Raw genomic sequence first — 13811 nt, 5'->3', positions numbered from 1 at the left:
AATATGAAAACTATTTATTTTATACAGTTTAAAATTCGATCAGTGTTTGTTAATATCAATATTGCATGCTCAGTTTTACTTTTTCTTGCTAAGGTAATATTAGAGCGCGCTAATTAAAAATTAATCTCCTTGCATTTAAAAGCGGTTTGAATTTTGGCCTACATTTTGCAACAGCACAGAACAGCAGATAGGAAGTAAACCAGGTAGGTTTCTTTCATTCTCTGCCCCCCGCTAGATCACTTGCGTGAACTTCGGTTTGTCCACGGAGATAAAGAAACCGATGGAATGCAGACTGACAGCAGATAAGAGCAAAGCCCTTTTTTTCTCTCTTCATAGTGTTCCTTTCTGTTCTGCCTAATGACCCTCTAGCACTTTGTAACACAATTTTTATCTAATCTTACCCTTAGGCAGAACAGGAATTCTTGTTTTGCCTAATTCTAGGAAAAGGGATATCAAATACCATTCCAGAACTCTTTAAAATTAATTCTCTGAAATAAGAATACATATGAGCGGCTCGGGAGTAAAACGCGATAACCCACATTCTGGTCGAAATTTAGTAATCAGAAATCCTTGTTCTGCATGACATTTTTGTGATGGCGAATGGTACAAGAAATGCAGTCGGGTGACGGAAGTTGGTAGAAATGCATGGACTAATTCATATTACCCACACCACCCTGCAAGTAAAACCCGAGAAGCCACGTCAAAATGGCAGAAAGGGTTGTGTCGCAAGCTGCATCCAGTGATGTTTCAGAAGACATGGAAGCACATTCTTCGAATATGGACTTCAGTTACGACTATGCCGTTGTTCCGAATTACATACCCGATGAAAGTAGCTCATCTAAGGAGAATGTTGAGAGCCAGGTAAGTAATTATGAATATTGTAAACAATAAATCTTAGCTGAATGCTTGTGTCTGTTCGTTGTCAGCTTTTACTTGCACATCATATTGGTACGAACGGAAAGTTGTACTGTGTCATCGATAGAGGAGTGGCATTGATGAAACAAATGTTATGAACAAAGAAAAAGCCAATATAAATGACTATGTATATACAAATGATATTTATGAGATACATAGTATTTCTCCAAAAAAACGACTTTTTGCGTTGTCGTGTTTACCACGCCCAATCTACGTAAGCAAATTTCAGGACGTGCAAGACTGTCTGTAATGGGCAACGGCGCCGATTTATCGGTATCTTTGAGGGGGAGGGATTCAGATGTAGAAGGCACATATGAGGATTTTAAGACAAATTGAATTAAACTTATGCCAAGTATTCTATATCCATAAATAAAATGCAGGGAGCACCCAAGCTTTGGGGGGCCCGGCGCCCTTTACAATGGGTGCCTCCCCTCTGTACTAAATTCTATAAACAACTTGAAGCTGACAAGATAAAGATGATGCCTTTCTCGATGATTCTGTTTAAATATTCATTTCAGGTAATGTTGTGCAGTGTATTTCTATTCACGTAAAAGACGATAACCAACATTTTGAACGCTGATACTTCTATAAAACTGTATTTTTCAATAATAATATGCTCTGAAATATGTCGGTAGCACTGCCGATTCTGAAGAAAAAATATCAAGAATTAATAACTTCGTATTTGTGTGTAATATTTTCATTGGCTTTCCTGTACAGATTATCACAAAATTTCGTTTCTGTTTTTCTCGATTTCAACCCTGTGTGGGTTATCACCTTTTACTGCCGAACCGCTCATATAATGTAATTCAGTACGAAAAGAACAAGTCACTCAGTCATGTATATAAAATTTACTTCCCATAAGCTCTATCTTTAGCATAATCCTCCTGTGGAAAATCAGCATCCAAACTGTTCATTGTAACATAATTTTTGTAGTAGAAACAATTTCAATGAGTCGTACCCTATGGTGCAGTACCTAGTGCTATGGTGCTATGAGTGCAAGATCAAAAATCTAGAATTTTTTGCTTTCTTTCAAATGCTACTATATTATTGTATACCAATTCATATTCGATAAGATTTTTTTCTCATGGCTTATTTCTCTTCTCTTATTCATTTTATGACCATTAAGTATAAAACTATAACATAATAAAACTTTTTCTTATGTATACCTCTACCAACGAAAAGGTAAATTCTATTAGAAATTGAAACCAAAGTTGCATGTGATTTGTAGTGGAAGGGCATTTAACAAGTAATACTTAATTATGTTTATAAAACAGCTTCGATTAAATAAAACAGTATAAATAATTCAATTTACGTAGCTTTTGGCAGCTAGTAAGGACAACTGAATCTGATGCCTGTAATGTCTCCTTATTTGAAATAAGCAACTTAGGTTCCAATACGGAAAAAAACATGTGTTAAGTCTTATATTATGTAGTAATATTTTTTAAGAACTGGAAACACTGTTTCTACGAAATTTAGATTTTTCATTTGTTATTCAAGATGGAAAATGTTGAAGAGAGAAGGTGCATAAGGCACGTGGCACGAACATTTCTTCCAGAATTTTTAAGTTAAGTTTGTTATTTAAGTGCAATGAACACAGTGCAGTTACTATATGTGCTTTGTGGTTTATTTTAAGTGTTAGTTAAAAACCAGCGATTAATAAGGTACAATAAAAACTAAAAACAAGTAGTGGAAGTTTCCATTGTTAGAAGACAGTCCATTACCAGTAAAGTAAATGGCGCACATTTAAGAACATAAGCATAAACAGTTTTTTTGGTCCTCCAGTGCCGAATGGAGGAAGTGTTGTGCCAAGAAAAAGAATAAGTGAATCATTCAAACATTCATATTGACTATGTGTGTGTGTAAAGACAGTGAGTGTTAAGAATCAGAAGCAAAATTGACCTAGTGGACTTATCACGTACACGCCTATGCATTCAGCTGTGCATTGCAATCTGAAGAAAAACAAAGGGGACATACAGCAGTCACGTAGCTAAGTATATTTTTTGTTTCTTTTTACTTGTGTAAAGGTCTGCTGTTATAAGGACTTCAGATAGAAATATCACAAGCAATGGATTCAAATACAAATTCTCTTATAAAGGCAAGAGGCCTAGCTAAAGCTTCCCTTACAAGAATGAAAACATTTGTTGAACAATTTGGAGCAGACGGTGATGTATTGCAAATTAAAGTTAGGTGTGCACGTTTGCCCAATATATTCAAAGAATATGATGAAGTGCAAAAGCAGCTTGAATTAAAGGACGAAAACAATGAATACACACAGGATAGAGACTTGTTTGAAGCTACTTATTACGATACTCTTGCAAAGATGACGTCAATTGTTGAAACAGCTGAGAAGGCTAGTAGTAACAATAGAAGTTCGTCAGGTGATTCAACCGCGAATACAAGGTGTCTAAAATTACCAGTCATAAAGCTACCAACATTTAAAGTTCAAGTTATAGATTTCAGACATTTTCATGATACTTTCAGTAGTTTAGTTGTAAACAATCAGAGTTTAGATGATATTCAAAGATTTCATTATTTGTTGTCCTCATTATCAGGTGAAGCAAGCAAATTAGTTGAGAATATACCAGTGACAGGTGAAAATTTCAAACTTGCTTGGGAAATGATATGCAAAAGGTATAATAATCCAAAGCTAATAGCAACTGCTCATGTAAAGGCATTGTTTTCATTACCGACTGTTAGTAAAGATTCAGTGGCGGACTTAAGGACATCATTAAATCAAACTATAAGTAACGTAAATGCACTTAAGGCGTTACAGTTAGATACTCCTTTGGAAGATATATTGTTATCGCAGCTAGTTTTGGAAAAGCTAGATGAACAAACACGTAAAGACTTTGAAAATCAAACAAATAGGGAACAGTTTGCTAGTTTAGAAGAACTTCATGTCTTTTTAGAAAATAAATGCCAGGCCTTAGAATTGGTAAAGTCTACGCAATCAAAGTCGCATCTCAGTAAATCTAATGTTGTTAAGGATGTAAAAAATGTTAGACAATCTTATGTGAGTACTAATGTTTTGTGTTCGTTTTGTCAACAAAGTCATGCGTTACACAAGTGTAATGAGTTTCAGAAATTAAGTGTATCCAAAAGATTAAGTTTTGCGAAACAGAACAAACTTTGTTTTAATTGTTTGAAAGTTGTCAACCATGTAGCGAAAGATTGTTCGCTAAGTGCATGCAAAATATGTAATCTCAAGCATCACACGTTATTGCATAGTAATTTTAAGAACTCACAGCCTAATCATGCTGCAAGTGTTGAAAACGATTCTGCTACGGAACATGTAGGGGAAAAGTCATTGTCTCAAGGGCAGGAAGTTGTTAATACTAGTACTTATTGCTCTGTGAAGCCTAAAAGTAATGTGCGTGTATTACTTTCAACTGCAGTTGTTCAAGTTAAAGATTGCAATGTTAAATTACATATGGTTAGGGCTTTGCTTGATAGTTGTTCCAAATCTCATTTTGCAACAGAATCTCTCATTCAAAGGTTAAAATTAAAGAAATATCCTATCAATGTTCCTGTACAAGGTATTAATTATGTAAGTTGCAACGTTAAATACGGAAGTAAGTTACAAGTATTCTCTGCTGTAAGTGATTTTAGTGTAGATGTTGAGTGTTTTGTATTGCCCAAAATAGCAGGAAATTTACCTGATGCTGATATTGACATTAAAGAATGGAACTTTCCACCGAATTTACAGTTAGCGGATCCTAATTTCAACAAGTCGGGTAAGATTGATTTGCTGTTAGGTGCTGTAATTTTCTTTAGTCTACTTAAAGCAGGACAACAGGTGCGTCCAGGAGCATTTCCAGTTCTCCAAAATACAGAGTTAGGATGGATAGTTTTAGAACAATATCAGATGCCAAAGCACAATAACTTCACGCCAGAACATCGAACATTCTTTTTGCACAACAACGATGATTTAAGCCATCAGCTGCAGAAGTTTTGGAAAATAGAATATATTCAAGAAACTAGTCTATCCAAAGAAGAAAGGGAGTGCGAAGAACATTTTATCGCAAACACTAGAAGACATTCAACAGGACGCTTTATAATGAGACTGCCATTCAAACAAGAAGTGACCCAGTTAGGTGATTCTTATAAGATAGCTGTTCAGCGTTTACAACAACTAGAAAAAAAGGTTAAATAGATCCCCCAAGTTACGCACAGATTATGTGGTATTCCTTGAAGAGTATAAAACTTTGGAGCATATGAAGGAAGTGGAAGGCAACTCTAATATTACTCAAGGATATTACTTGCCTCATCATCCAGTTATTAAGGAAGCTAGTACTACTACGAAGACTAGAGTAGTACTTGATGCATCGGCATGCTCAGCTAGTGGCATTTCACTGAACGATGTTCTCAAAGTTGGTCCAACTGTGCAAGACGATTTGCAGTCAATTATATTAAGATTTCGCACCTACCCTATAGCTTTTACTGCAGATATAAAGAAGATGTATCGACAGATTTTGATTGATGAGCGTGACTGTAAATTCCAGAAGATCTTGTGGAGAAGATCAGAAGAAGAACCCATTAAAGTATATGAATTAAAGACTGTCACATACGGAACAGCCTCAGCGCCTTTCCTTGCTACTCGCTGTCTCCAGCAGTTAAGTGTAGAAGAAGCTTGTGAATATCCGAAGGCAGCACAAGTTCTCAAAACTGACTTCTATATTGACGATTGTATTTCAGGGGTTGAAAGTGTGGAGGAAGCTTTAAATATAAAGGACGAATTATTACAAATGCTACAAAAGGGTGGTTTTTTGCTAAGAAAGTGGTGTTCCAACAGTACTGAGTTATTGGAATCCATCTCTGAAGAATTGAGAGAAACACAACTTCCATTACGCTTAGACGATAAGGGTCAAATCACAACATTAGGATTACTTTGGCATCCAGCAACTGATCAACTTCAAGTGATGAATGGATTCACTCTAAATCAAAGGTCGAATAATAATTTAACAAAACGCAACATGTTGGGTGTATTGCTTCAATCTTTGATCCGTTGGGAATTGTTAGTCCAATAACAATGGTATGTAAGATAATTCTTCAAGATCTGTGGCAAGCAGGATTGGAGTGGGATGAAACACTTCCTAATGAACTACAGCAAAGATGCAAGACAGTACTTGAATTCATTCCTTCATTATCAGATATCAGTGTAAACAGAATGGTTCTTCAGTCGGGTACCTTGATAGACATTCAAGTTCACCCTTTCTCAGACGCTTCAGAAAAGGCTTATGGAACATGTGTGTATTTAAGATCCGTCAACAAAGATGGTCAAGTTACTTCGAAGCTATTATGTGCTAAGTCCAAAGTGGCGCCCATAAAGAAGATTTCCCTGCCTCGCTTAGAGTTATGTGCGGCAGTGTTATCAGCAAAACTTGTCAAAAGGGTAACTAAGGCATTAAAACAACGAATATCCCAGGTGTATATGTGGACAGATTCTAAGGTGGTCTTAGCATGGTTAAGAGCAAGTCCAAATAGATGGAAAACATTTGTTGGCAATCAAGTTGCTGAGATACAAGAAGTGGGAGGAGAATGGAGACACGTCGCTTCAAGTGAAAATCCTGCAGATATTATATCAAGGGGAACAAGTCCTGACAAGTCAATACATAAAAATTTATGGTGGAACGGTCCTCCATGGTTACGGTGTTCTTCACATGATTGGCCTAAGACAGAGCCTGCCCCACTCAGAGAGATTCCTGAACAGAAGAAATTAAAATCAAGTTACTTAGTAACAACTCAAGATAATAGTATGATCGAAAGATTTTCTACTTTGAACAAACTTCAGAGAGTTTTGGCTTATTGCATGCGGTTTTCCAAGAATGCTAAAGTAGAAGCATCAAGAAGAAATGTAGACGCTCTTACCTTGGAAGAAATTGAAGAAGTTTTAATCAAACAAATACGAGAAGTTCAAAAGTCAGTTTATGCTAAGGAAATGGCTGATCTTAAAGAAAGTGGAAGAGTTAGCAATAAGAGCAAACTCTTGTCTCTCAATCCTTTCATATGTGATCAACAATTACTAAGAGTTGGTGGAAGATTAAAGATGTCTGAACTTGAATTTGATGCTAAACATCAAATTATTCTACCATCAGATCATAACCTAACAAGACTAATTATAGAACATGAACACAGACGACTGCTACATTCTGGATGTCAGTTAATGCTAGCCTCATTAAGGCAAAGGTATTGGATACCTAATGGTAAAAATGCCATCAAGAAAGTTATTAGATGGTGTATTACATGTCAAAGATTAAAGGCGTCTGGACCAGAACAATTAATGGGACAACTACCAAAACATAGAGTAGAACTAACGAGACCTTTCACAAATTCTGGAATTGACTTTGCTGGTCCTATTAACATCAAAACTGGTACTAGAAAGTCAAAAACAAAGGTGAAGTGTTACATTGCAGTGTTTGTGTGTTTAGCAACAAAGGCTATCCATCTCGAAGTTGTGAGTGATCTTACTAGTCAGGCATTTTTAGATGCTTTGAGAAGATTCATATCTCGTCGAGGTAGATGCAAGCATATCTATAGCGACAATGGAACTACGTTCATTGGTGCCAACAAGGAACTTCAAGAAGTCGCAAAGTTGTTGCGTACAGCTGACCATCAAGAAAGGATTAAAAATTTTGCAACTACTGAAGGAATCCAATGACATTTTATTCCGCCATATTCGCCCAACTTCGGTGGTCTTTGGGAAGCTGCAGTTAAGTCCTTTAAATACCACTTAAGAAGAGTCATGGGAATGTCATATCTTACGTTTGAAGAATTAACGTCATTAATCACACAAATAGAAGCTTGCTTAAATTCGAGACCTCTTGTGGCATTATCCAATGATCCTAATGATCCAGTAGCATTAAATCCTGGTCATTTTCTTATTGGTCAACCATTGAGAGCGCTACCAGAACGTGATTTACATCAGGAGAAGATTAGTTCAATTCAAAGATGGCAACAACAATTTCAACAGTTTTGGAGAAGATGGTATATGGAATATTTGACACAACTACAAAGAAGAAATAAATGGAAGAGAAGCTGTGCCAACATACAGCCAAGTCAATTGGTAGTTCTCAAAGAGGATAAGCTACCTCCTCTATCGTGGAAATTGGGAGTCATCACTGAAGTGCATTCTGGAGCTGACGGTTTGGTTCGAGTGGCTACTGTTAAAACTTCGAATGGTTTATATAAACGCTCAATTAGAGGACTTTGTGTTTTACCAAATAATGATGAATCGTAATGTCATTCATGTTAAAGTATATTTATTTCCTGTTTTGATCTATTTTATTTGTTGTTATGTAAAGTTTGTTTTCTTTTCTTTTTTTTTAAAAAAAATGTCACTAGCCCTTTTCTGGCGGGCCGCATGTTAAGTCTTATATTATGTAGTAATATTTTTTAAGAACTGGAAACACTGTTTCTACGAAATTTAGATTTTCATTTGTTATTCAAGATGGAAAATGTTGAAGAGAGAAGGTGCATAAGGCACGTGGCACGAACATTTCTTCCAGAATTTTTAAGTTAAGTTTGTTATTTAAGTGCAATGAACACAGTGCAGTTACTATATGTGCTTTGTGGTTTATTTTAAGTGTTAGTTAAAAACCAGCGATTAGTAAGGTACAATAAAAACTTAAAACAAGTATTGAAAGTTTCCATTGTTAGAAGACAGTCCATTACCAGTAAAGTAAATGGCGCACATTTAAGAACATAAGCATAAACAAAATGGTTGGCCAATTACAATCAAGAATTAGTTGACATCTAGTTCTGGTCAATCATAAGCAAATATTTATTTACTTTTAGAGCTACTTCGGTCAACAAACTGAATGTCAACGAATTCTTGCTTGTAATAGGCCAGATATTCCTCCACATTTTAAATTAGAACTGTTCTATAAATTACGTTGAATTCTCTAATGGCTTTGCACTAAGACACGTATATCATATTTACTCTGAATTCCAAATAACATTTACTATCTTTGGTGTTAGTAAAGTAAGGAAAATATTAATAGCCCATTGTAGGTACACCATCATAGTGTATGACTTCATAGAAATCCTTTTACTTGAAAGCTAATGATACAACGAACAATTTAGTGAGTGATTTACCATGAAACTTAAACCACAATACATATTACGATGGGTCAAGACAAAAACATTTCTTCAGGTTCGATACTTTATTACTCCTTGAAAATAACCTTCCACAGAAATACAATCCATATTACAAAAAACTACATTCAACTTGTGGAATTCAGAATTAATCGAAAGGAATCAACTCGAACCTAACAGTTCCACATGGCGCAAATAACGCGTTTATTTAAAGAACTTTTGGATGCAACCACCAATAGCCGCATCTGAAGCGCCTGAACTGCGATATTCTCCATGGCCTTAAATGACGCTTAACTGTACACTACGAAAGACGCGTCAGCAGTAAAAGATAAAAATAAATGGCAAATGAAAAATGACAAACGGAAAAAATGCAAAGTTATTAGAATCTGATTATCAAAATAGACATTCAACACAGACCTCCAAGAAACAGACTCTGATGAAATTACGTTATGTACGTAGTAATGTCAATCATTGTCAATAATTTGAAGTGGTATACGGCTGTTTCGGTATAGGACGTTTCGATGTAGGACATTTCCATCTACATACGTTTATGTGTGAAGGTGATTCGGTATAAAATTTCCAATCTTTACAGCGAAACTTCCAGTCTTTCTAATGAAAGTTTTTCAATAGGAATAAGTAAACGTAAAATAAGTTATTCAGTAGAAAGAAAGAAATTCATGAAAAAGTAAAATAATTAAAATAAAAATTAAATGTTACCATGAAATGTTAGTAGGGTAAACCATACAGTGATTTGCACCCAGATAGTAATTGGCAGTTTTCCAGTTAATATTCAAATAATAAGAAAACAAAACAGTTTTTTGAAAGTATTCACTAACGGATGGTAGCACTAGTCATTGCTTCTATAGTATGTAAAATTTCTTTCCTGCTATTTTGGTATTAGGGTGAAATAGTTTATGGAATAGGTGGAAATATTTTCCTAAAATTAAATATGGTCTTAATTCTTATTAATTTATTAAGAATGTTTAAAGAATACCTAGCATCTTTCCGACTTAATAAATTTTTGTTACTTTTTGGTTTATTGAAACTGTATATCAGAAACTATCAAAATGTGTTTTTTTCTTCAAGCAACCTTGTAATCCATCTCTCCATTGTTGAAAAAATGGGGGTGCCAATCACTGTATGAATAAGTATTTGCCTAAATAGTAATTGCCATACCCCTGCAAATAACTATCAAATTAATATTTTGTATATTACTATGATATAAGGCTTTTAAAAACTTTCAATTAGGGAAAATACAAATGTACTAAATTCTCGTGTTCCTACATTAACTCTTTCTAATTAATGGCACCACTGCCAATTACTGTATATTGTAGTGCCAATCACGGTAATTCAAATATAAACAAATTGAAAAGAAATTGATCACTTCAGTCTTATTTTCGATCGCGTGAATCAGAAGTCATGGCATATTAGTATAGTTTTATACAACACTAGACCAAACGCCAGGACCTCATTGTGAGATAATTAAGTCTAAAGTTTTTAAAGTGAATCGCATATAAGCAAACTGCTGCGTAGTCTTTAAGACTATTTGTAGGCAAACGCTGCTTACAATTGGTAGTGATTTTTATTTACATGACTTCCCAAATAGAGTGCATCATGAAACAGAAATTTTACGAAGTTGCGCTTTGCCTAATGATGCAAAACACTGTCCGTTTTTGTTGTTTTTTTTAATTGAATCATTGAATTTGAAAACCTGCCATCCGCAACGAAAGAAGTCTTTTTTAGGATAGGGCATGCTTTCAATTAAATAAAAATTTAAATTCTCAATATTTTCTACAACCAGTGGGAGGAGATGACTTCTTTTCAGCGGAAGTGGTGTACCCGCATCAGATGAGGTGGAACATACAAGAATCTCAATTTTGTCAAAACGTGGAGATGATTGGTCTTCGAACTCATCGATTTCTGGTTATGGCGGCACGTTGTAGTAATGTTAATTTTTATTTCTTGTACTGGAGTAGCTTCTGTTGGTTAGAGACCTAGCCAAATATTACAATATGTCAAGAATTCGAATATTGTAAGCAATGGGATCAAAACATCCTCAAAGATGTACGGTGTACCAAGATCTACACTGTAATTCCGTTTTAAAAAATCCTAATTGCAAGATGACTTCGGTCCTACTCCAGTATTGCACAAAGAAGAATCTACATAAGTAAAAAGGATACAGGGAGTGTTCTAACAGAAAAGAATGAAAAAATGTGTATGAAGTTAATGCTAAAGATTCAATAACAGTAGTTTAACGCTAATGGTGATACAAGTCCACCAATGATAGTGAATCCTTATGTCCATATTCCAAAAGATGTGGCAAAGTCTGTTCCAAAGGGATGGGATGTTGGACCTAGTACCAACGGTTGGGTGAATGGTGAGATGTTCTACGAATGCGTTCTAATGCATTGTACCCTTACCTAAAACAACAAAATGTTAAATTTCCAATCATTTACTTTGTTGGTGGACATAAGACGCACATAACTTACCAGTTGAGTCAGCTATGCTATGAGTTAGAATATAACTTATTGTTTTGTATCCAAATGCTACTCGAATACTTCAAACAGCAAATGTTGCAGCATTTCGACCAATAAAGAAGGAGTGGAGAAAAGTGGTTCAGAATTCGAGGCATGACCTTCCGATGAAATGTGAATATGCTGAAGTTTGCATCTCCTCTTACAGAAGTAGTGGATAATTATATTTCCTCATAATGGCTTTCTCTCCTTCGACTTGTTTCCTTTGACCCAAATAATAGGGACTATGGTAAATGCATTGGGAACATATTTACGTCCTCACCAATGTTTGCTCAATTCTTGTGCAGAAACAAACGAAATTGTCTTAACAGCTGAGCAGTTCTCAGATATTGTAGGAGAAGATGTATTGCAATAATTGGAAAACTAAAGTGGAGAAGGACTTGGAAACGAACTGTAGTGTGGAAATGTCAGCCGTATATTGTTTGTGGAGACATTTCAAAAGATTTACACAAAGCAGTAATCCAGATTCATTAGGGAACGGAATTAATGCAAATGTTTTTCAACATTCTCTAGCAGAGGACCCGTCAGTCAATTAAACAGAGGAAACATCAGTTGCCGCCATGTACGAAGAAGAAGAAAACGTAAATACACGTGATTAAAATAACTCCAACAATGTTAGACCATCATTATTTTCTGGGAGTGCAAATGTAGAGTTATTTTAGAATGAAGTCAATAGTTGAAAACTGGCAATTTAAATTACGCGTCATTTGCTGTTCATCTGCATTGGCCAGAGACATCTAGTGCAATATAGAGCGCCTACCGTGTGATGTCACTTCAGAGAAATACCAAGAAATGATGACAAGAGAGAAGGAAACCCGGAAGAAGCAAACTTAAGCAGGAAAAGCTAAGCGGAAAAGAGCGAGAGAGGAGTCCAAGGCAGAAAAGGAAAAGAAAATGGCAGCTAAAATAAGATGCAAAGATTGTACACCCACAAATGAATCGAAAGATTGTACAGCCAGAGAAACCAGAAATATTTGAGAGTAATGCCAGAACCGGAACCATTTCTCCTCAGAATTCAACACAGGAGCAAACTGTAAAGAGAAATTTGTTCGGTGCCCAAATTGATGTCAGTGAGAACTCCAATAAATCATGCCGAAAATGTGCACTACAGCTAAACACTTACAAAATGATAACGCACTCTTTGTGTACAAATAGTTTTAATTTATATTACATTCCTAGAGATCACAAGATTGACATACCAGAAGACCTGCAAAATGATGATTTTGTGTGCCATATTTGCTATGTTCTGGACGATGATAGTGAAGATGTAGATATACCAGGTTATGATGATACTGAGTAATATCATTTGTTCTCTGTAATGCAAATCGTGTGACCCTTGTTTCTCATTTCCTTCTTTCATATAAAAGATTTATAAAGATAGAGCTAAAAAAATGTTGGTCATTTTGCCTGAATTTAAATGCCACTGTTTGTAGAACGCTATAAATAATTTTAAGTGCTTTCTTGTAATTATTGACCAAAGAGTAACCAGATAGTATTATATTTCGGCACTAAATGAAAACTATGTTGTCCTTTATAAATAAAAACCATCTGAGTTGCGGATTACTAACAGTGCCAATCACTATATGAATAAGTGCCAATTACCGTATTTTCAGCGCCAATCACTATAGTTTTATACTTGTTTTCATTATAAGCTCTACAAACATTTTCTGTTTCTGAAATACGTCAAAAAATACACGTTCTCCGCTGGCCCTTCGAAATATCACAGTATAAATAAAGGTACAAGTTTTTAGTAATAAATTCTTATAGTTTTTATTGGTAAAGAACCCGTGAAAGGTGCAGTGTGCCCTTTATATTAGGCGCCCTTTCGAGACCACATCAAAGATGAACGATTTTATTTACTCTTCTGCATAGCACAGTTCTGTACAATAAATACACACAGTTACTGTTGGCGAAGAACCCGTGAAAGGTACAGTGCGCCCTTTACAAAAGGCACCCTACGAAGCATCACATTATAGATAAGTAGTTTTAGTTATTCTGTATACCAGCTTTGTTTAATAAATTCAAATACTGACTGCTAGTACAGAACCTGTGAAGAATACAAGGCGCTCTTTACATAAGATGCCCTGCGAAATATCACATTATTTTTTAAAATTTTATTCTTCTGTATTTCAGTTATGTATTATAAATTCATACAGTTGCTATTGGCAGAGAACAGGTAAAGAGTATAATCACTTACAAAAATGTTATAAAGTTATATAGCTATAAAGCGAAACAATGTGATACATCAAGAATAGTTCGGATAGTCAA

At 35.2% G+C, this 13811-nt stretch overlaps 4 protein-coding genes across 4 annotated transcripts; all 4 read left to right on the top strand.

Moving 5' to 3' along the window:
* The first annotated feature begins 705 nt into the window (after positions 1-705).
* On the top strand, positions 706-5068 carry LOC145674044 (uncharacterized). The gene is made up of 3 exons (XM_081743867.1): positions 706-861; positions 3011-3293; positions 3468-5068. Exons 1-3 carry the CDS (start codon positions 706-708, stop codon positions 5066-5068), a joined length of 2040 nt encoding a protein of 679 aa, XP_081599993.1.
* Positions 5069-5129: 61 nt separating this feature from the next.
* On the top strand, positions 5130-5942 carry LOC145674043 (uncharacterized). Its single transcript, XM_081743866.1, has one exon. The coding sequence runs from the start codon at positions 5130-5132 to the stop codon at positions 5940-5942; it is 813 nt and encodes a 270-aa protein (XP_081599992.1).
* A 2-nt stretch (positions 5943-5944) lies between these two features.
* LOC145674042 (uncharacterized) lies at positions 5945-7573 on the top strand. The gene has a single exon (XM_081743865.1). It carries the CDS (start codon positions 5945-5947, stop codon positions 7571-7573), a length of 1629 nt encoding a protein of 542 aa, XP_081599991.1.
* Positions 7574-7657: 84 nt separating this feature from the next.
* On the top strand, positions 7658-8152 carry LOC145674040 (uncharacterized). The gene has a single exon (XM_081743864.1). The coding sequence runs from the start codon at positions 7658-7660 to the stop codon at positions 8150-8152; it is 495 nt and encodes a 164-aa protein (XP_081599990.1).
* Positions 8153-13811: the final 5659 nt, after the last annotated feature.

Source organism: Thermobia domestica, chromosome 17 (assembly GCF_964235325.1).
Source record: "Thermobia domestica chromosome 17, izTheDome1.hap1.1, whole genome shotgun sequence".
In the NCBI taxonomy this organism is placed as follows: Eukaryota; Metazoa; Arthropoda; class Insecta; order Zygentoma; family Lepismatidae; genus Thermobia; species Thermobia domestica.
Note: the sequence above shows the minus strand (reverse complement) of the source record. Positions and strands in the feature narration are given on the sequence as shown.